Consider the following 5,998-nt stretch of genomic DNA (forward strand, 5'->3'; position numbering starts at 1 on the left):
GAACTGACGCAATGATTTATATGAAAGTAAGTTTTGTGCCCTGATCTTTAAGGGTGGTCGCAGTGCCCCATAGGAGCAAATGCGTAAACTAGCCCGTATGCAGACGTGCGGATTGGTTGCCTATTCGCGCGGGCCGTATGGTGCCTTGACTTGAGACAATAGGCAAACATGGCAAACATGTGCGCACATGTGGGCTAGTATTTGCGCCAATGAGGCTCAGTGATCACCCGCTTGTAAAGCTTCACAATGGCAAATTTTCCTGATTCGCTTTTTAAAAAATACTTTTATTTTTACCAGGCATTATCAAATGAAGCCAATGAACTTTTACCAGTCTTCAACAAAGCATCAAGCAAATTTTATCGCACAGTCATCCCAACAAATGACTGGAGTCATGGCTCATCACTTGGTGTTCGACATTTAACCACACGAAATGCATTCATGCGCGAAAGGATGAGTTAACCTATTTCTTTTATTCTACTGAAATTGTTGTTGACACCAGTACTCGACAATGGACTATACAGCTGTCTGTCCAACAGCATTTAGAACTAAACTGTATCTATTAGAGAAAAAATAACTGAATTTATCATATCTGCTCTTGACCTGCCTGCTGTTGGCTAGAACCATATCTGTTTCGTCATTTGCTCAATAGGGCCAAACCCCAGAACAGAAGCACCACCCACAGATCCAGACATGCATTTTTAAGTGACCAATTTCTCTTTTCTGTCAGTTCAGTATGATTTTGTATGTTTAGACAAGCTGACTATGTTATTGTCGGGTTTGTGTGTCTCACCTAAGCCTCTGTGATAAATCTGTTCAAATGCATTGTTGATGTATTTTGTTTGAAGGTTATTGTGTTATTTTAATGTAATGATTGTAAGGATAAATGTAATTGATAGAAGGGTTGGGCATCCCCTTTAATTTTATAGTTGTTGACTTTGAATGGAAGAGCATATCTCATTTTATTTTCCTGTTGGAGAATTGAGTTACAGTCGTTGGAAATGAAATTTGGATCAAGAATCCAAAATATGAATAGAAAAATAGTATCATGTGACTTTTTTATGTGAAGGCTGTGCCAATTATTGATGGTTGCTGAGAGTTGAGTATGCAAATATACACTGAAAATTGTGGTTTAGTATTTTAACGCCCGGTATTGTGAGATCTTCAAATCTTCCAAACGCACATCCTTTCAATAAAATTATTCAGACATCTTTTTAAACAGTTTATGCTTTGTTTTCATGAATAATCCAAAATGCAAGATATTAACAGGTGTAAACAACTGTATATGGTTGTTGTGCTTTTTTATTTCTGTACATTGTTGAACAATATCCCTCTACAAAATGAATACTGTACTCATTAGTGCTAATATGCTTATGCTTGTGTGATGTCTTATAAGTAAGTTGACTTGAAGTTTAGTTTGCTCATGTGCAAATAGCACATTAAGAATTTCCATTTTTGGTTTTCTAGTCCTTTTATTTAATTATCTGGCCATTATTGACAAAACTTGGGTTTAGTGAAGTGTCTGAGGGACTATGTGTTGCAATCTTAGAGGAGTGAATTTATTTCCAAGAGATACCATGTCCAAAATTTTGAGGGAAAGCTTTTCAAGCTGATTCATGGGAATTGTATCCAAACAGAGCAGTAATGATATTTTTATAGGAATAGCAATATTTATGGTCGTCAAGTTATGTATCATAATACTATTTTATGTATGAAAACAACCTTTTTCTCAACTTAAAATAGTGATGCTTAGTGATTGAAATTTTCTTGTTTGGCAATATGCTTCAGAAATTATACTTGTTACATTGTATCTCGGCTATCAAAGACTCTGAAGTATTTTAAACAAGTAGATAATTACCATATGTTAAAATTGCAATCTCTAAATATCTTCTTTGAATTTTATTCTCAGCATCGTGAATCTCATTCTGTGCTCTGTATTAATTGTCTAATTCCTCCAAGACTTAACTTTTGGGACAACAACATGACAAAAACTGCAGATTTTTTTGAAGTCCCACTTCTGACATGAATGTACAATAAACTATATTTTAGTAATGTGAATATGTTGTTCCTGGCATCATTTAATTTCACCTTAAATTGAATTGGTTTGGGTGCCTAAAATATGCTGCATATCCTCGGACTCAAATCATGGGACTATCATGGGACTTCAAAACAGGACAGCATAGCTGCTGTAAAATGCAGTGCTGCAGCGGTATGAATAGATCAAGGAAGTTCACAGGACTATACAAGTTTAAAACCAAGGGGATTTTGTGCAAATAATTTTAATATTCAAAAGGAAAAGACACAACAATGTTTGCACCTAAACAAAGGCAGCATACAGTACAGATATTTATAAAGGCGAATTAGTGATCCATAAAGTTGTGATCTAATGTTCAACGGTTTCTAAAAAACATTACTGTGCAGATTCAAACGTCTGTCAACGCCGGATGAAATAATAGCCTACGGAAGGTGGGGAGCTCTCTAAGAAGCCTCCTCCATTCATTGTGGATTAGAGCAACTATTGGGACATACTCCCTTACATTTATATAATTTAAATAAGATGCTTACTGTTTTGAAACCAGAAAGGCGTGTGTGCACCGTCTGGGCTAAAGCTGCATTGCCTCAACACAACAGAGCGAGTGGCGGGAACACATCAAGAGATGCCTTTTCTGGCCGGCGGTATTATTATTAATAATTAACTCGAATCGTAAATCCCTCGGCAAAGACACAAGGTATGGGGATTTTAAAGAAAAGAAAAGAAGCTGTCGGCATCGCCACAGGCGAATCGAACTAACGGACCACTTCAAAACAACGCCGATGATCGGACCTCGGTTGAGAGACGGTCAGACCCGACGAGTGACGCGGGAAGTCGCGGCCACGGCTCTGACCTGAGTTGACCTCGGGTGGTATACAGAAGTCAAGACCATGTCATCAGTTTGACAGTTTTTGACAAAATATGACGCGCCTCGATTGGGCAGATTCAAGTCATTCTGGAAATGGGCCAATGACTTGATCTTGACTTCTGTGCTCCAGCCTGCACCCCTTGCCGTGGGCTCGGCCCGTTTGACGGTGGGCGTCGCGCCTAGGTCCACTTCCTCTTGTACTTGAGGGCGGGCAGGTAGGTCTGCGTGAGCGGCACGCTGCGCTCGTGCGTGAAGCCGGACCGGTACCACGACTTGGGCGCCGTGATCATGAGGATGCCGTCGGACGAGAGGTTGGCGGTGACGCGGCCGGGGTTCACGTTGTCCGGCAGGTGGTAGCGGCGCACGAACAGGCGCTTGGTGTAGCCGCCGGTCGCGTTGTCGGCCCGCTCCTCGTGCTTGCCCTCCACCGTCAGGTAGTTGTTCTCCGCCTTCACCTTCACCTCGCTGGGGCGGAACGGCCCCACGTCAAGGTTCACCTGTTGGGGACAAGTGCAGAGGATGGGGTTGGGCGAGCGAGCAGGGGCGGGAGCGGGTGGTAGGCCGCCCGCCCGCCCAGCGCGACCGTCGGCGGCCCACCCGCCGCCGGGCGGGCGGGGGGGTAGTCCACCCTCTCAACTGGCGCGCCGGCGGGTGGCCTATCCGCACCTCGTCGGGCGGCCCGCTCACGGTACCCGGTATACCCACCATGTAGTTCTCCTTGTCCTCGGTGAACTCGGACAGCCCGTTGAGCGCGGCCTCGTACTGGCGCCAGGGCCGCATCCAGTAGGACCTGTCGCGGTCGTACCAGTGCCAGTCGTCCTTGATCGGGCGGTCCAGCAGGTCCCAGGTGGAGGCGCGGCGGAAGGGCCTCCAGTTGTCCAGCTCGGTGCTGAGCGCGGGGACGAGCGACATCTGCGGGTGCAAAGGACACGGGCCATTGAGTCATTGTGATGGCGCATTACTGGGATTCTGCGCAGCGAGAGCCCTCCCTGCGTCCGGTGCAAAGAGCCCAAAGCCAGCGGTCCAGCTGCGGACACATTTTGGGAGGGTAACGAGGGAAATCTCCATGTTTATGGCATCACCGGCGTCCCGCTGTGCTGCCCAATCAACCGCCGCGGACAATTACGGCCAAACAATATCTCCCCGCCCGCCCCGCCCCGCCCCGCCCCGCAATTCCGCGCGCCACGCTCGCGTAGCCTGTGATGTGAGGCATGGCCTTGTGCATAATCCACCGTAGTACCTACCGCCATGGGCCGCGGGCCGCCATGGGCAGAGCGCGCGGGAGCTGCTCCCACTGACTCCACACGGTCAAAACGTATTCGCCGCGACTCGGTCACTTGTTGCTCCGACTTTACTAGTCTGACGCGGGGGCGGAGGAAATTGTTTGAAGAGACGGTGCTTACTTTGGGAGGTGGATTTCTTGGACCATCGCGGTGCCGGGGAGGGGAAGGGGGGCGAGGACGAGGGAGGGTGAAAACAAACGCACATCCCAAATAGTCATTTTTCGTGCACTTGATTGATTTCCTTTGATGTATTGCGCTTGCTTTGAGTAGAATGCTTTCAGCACAAGGGCAGTATTCTCCAGAAAATCAAGTATACTAGAATCAAGACCAACACATTTTTGGGGGGGGAGCACGGCAGGATGCGGGTCGACTCGCTCGCGTTCTGTCTTGGGACGTCCGACTTCCGGTGTGGGTGGGTCCCTCTCGGTCCCTCCACCGCGGGGTGACCGCGGCGTCGTGGCCGTGGACTGCCGAGGGTGGGGTCCTCGTCGGTCCCTGCCCACTCGTTTCGTTTCAGAGGACCCGCCTTCCACGATTCCCCGTGCCCTTTTCCGCTGAACCCCGGCCTGCTGGGCAGGGCCGACGGCCGAACCAGGCCGTCCTTCACACACACTCACACAGCTGAGTTCTTAAACCAAGTGCATTGTACTTGATCCTTGAGTTTTTCAGGTGAATATGTCTTGATTCAAGTGACATGTACTTGAAAAATCAAGGGTCAAGCACAATGCGCTTGGTTTAAAAACTCAGTTTTTGGGGTGCAGAAGCAACAGAAGAACTAACTTGACTTTAGTCTTGGTATTCGTCGAGTACCCAGTGAGAAATTGTGATATCGGAACGATATCAGATCGAAAATTGTCGATTTTCGTGTCGAACATTTCTCAGTGGAAAAATGCGTGTTTGATTATAGAGAAAGATCGACATCGAAGGAAAGTCTGTGTGCTTATTCCGATCTTTTTGTCTACTTTTCTGAACTAATTTACCTGCCGTACCTTGTAGCACACGGCTCTCAAACGGAATTACGCTCAAATTTGCTCGAAACGATTATACTTTAAAATGTATTGCTGCTAATGTACTACATCCACAAAGGTAGTGGACTACCGACTTCATGCTCCGCCGTTCTACTCTTTGCTGCGATGACAAGACCGACTTCATCAGCAAACTTCATTTTTCCGACAATTTTCATATTTTGTGAAGATGTAAGGTGCAAACTACAGAGTACATACAAAGTCTCTCAAATATAAAGAAAACTCAAAAACAATTTGAGTGACAAAACAAAATAGGGAGTATCAGAATTATACTATGCAACTTTTAGTTTTAAGGGAAATCCATATTTAGACTCGATACGAAAGGCCAACTGCACAAAAATAAGTTCACTTTCACTATCACCAAATGTTGAGAAAAACTTGAAAAACACATTTCAAAACTACTTGTTCAATTTTCGCGAGCTTCTTAGATGCACAACACACTTCTCTCTAGTTTCACGAAGGTCTTGCACTGCACTGCCCTGAACTAGGGCGCGGGGCTCTCACCTTGAAGTTGTTGGACTGAAGTCAAACGATGCAGTCGAAATCGTCAAACAACTGTGTTCGGTGATAGCCGAGGGTCGGGGTGTCCGTGCAACTGAGACGCGCAACGCTCGCAAGGATTCGCGCTCCTTCCACGGACTAGTCGAGGGGAGTGAGTTCGGTTTGGATCTATCCTCTCCGGGGCTTCCGCGTTTGCATTTATACCTGGGTGACGCCCCCCTTTTAAATCGTCACAGCGCCACACAGCATCTCGAAAGCTCCGACAATTGGCTGCTGGGGCGCCACCGCCACG

The 5,998-nt window shown here is 46.6% G+C and overlaps 2 protein-coding genes across 2 annotated transcripts in view; one reads left to right on the plus strand and one right to left on the minus strand.

Moving 5' to 3' along the window:
• The window catches only part of LOC113206542 (pyruvate dehydrogenase (acetyl-transferring) kinase, mitochondrial), a 25,183-nt gene extending 23,128 nt beyond the window's left edge, over window positions 1-2,055 (plus strand). Inside the window, exon 8 of the mRNA XM_052264425.1 lies at window positions 298-2,055. Coding sequence (XP_052120385.1) covers window positions 298-459 — 162 coding nt within the window. The 3' untranslated portion in view covers window positions 460-2,055. The remainder of the gene's footprint in view (window positions 1-297) is intronic.
• A 205-nt stretch (window positions 2,056-2,260) lies between these two features.
• LOC113206544 (alpha-crystallin A chain-like) lies at window positions 2,261-5,905 on the minus strand. Its single transcript, XM_026422660.2, has 3 exons — window positions 5,710-5,905; window positions 3,603-3,809; window positions 2,261-3,394 (listed from the first exon to the last, which is right to left on the minus strand). Exons 2-3 carry the CDS (start codon window positions 3,807-3,809, stop codon window positions 3,077-3,079), a joined length of 525 nt encoding a protein of 174 aa, XP_026278445.1. The 5' UTR covers window positions 5,710-5,905; the 3' UTR covers window positions 2,261-3,076.
• Window positions 5,906-5,998: the final 93 nt, after the last annotated feature.

This window comes from Frankliniella occidentalis, unplaced genomic scaffold (genome assembly GCF_000697945.3).
Source record: "Frankliniella occidentalis isolate FOCC.00 unplaced genomic scaffold, Focc_3.1 Scaffold19, whole genome shotgun sequence".
NCBI classification, from domain to species: Eukaryota; Metazoa; Arthropoda; class Insecta; order Thysanoptera; family Thripidae; genus Frankliniella; species Frankliniella occidentalis.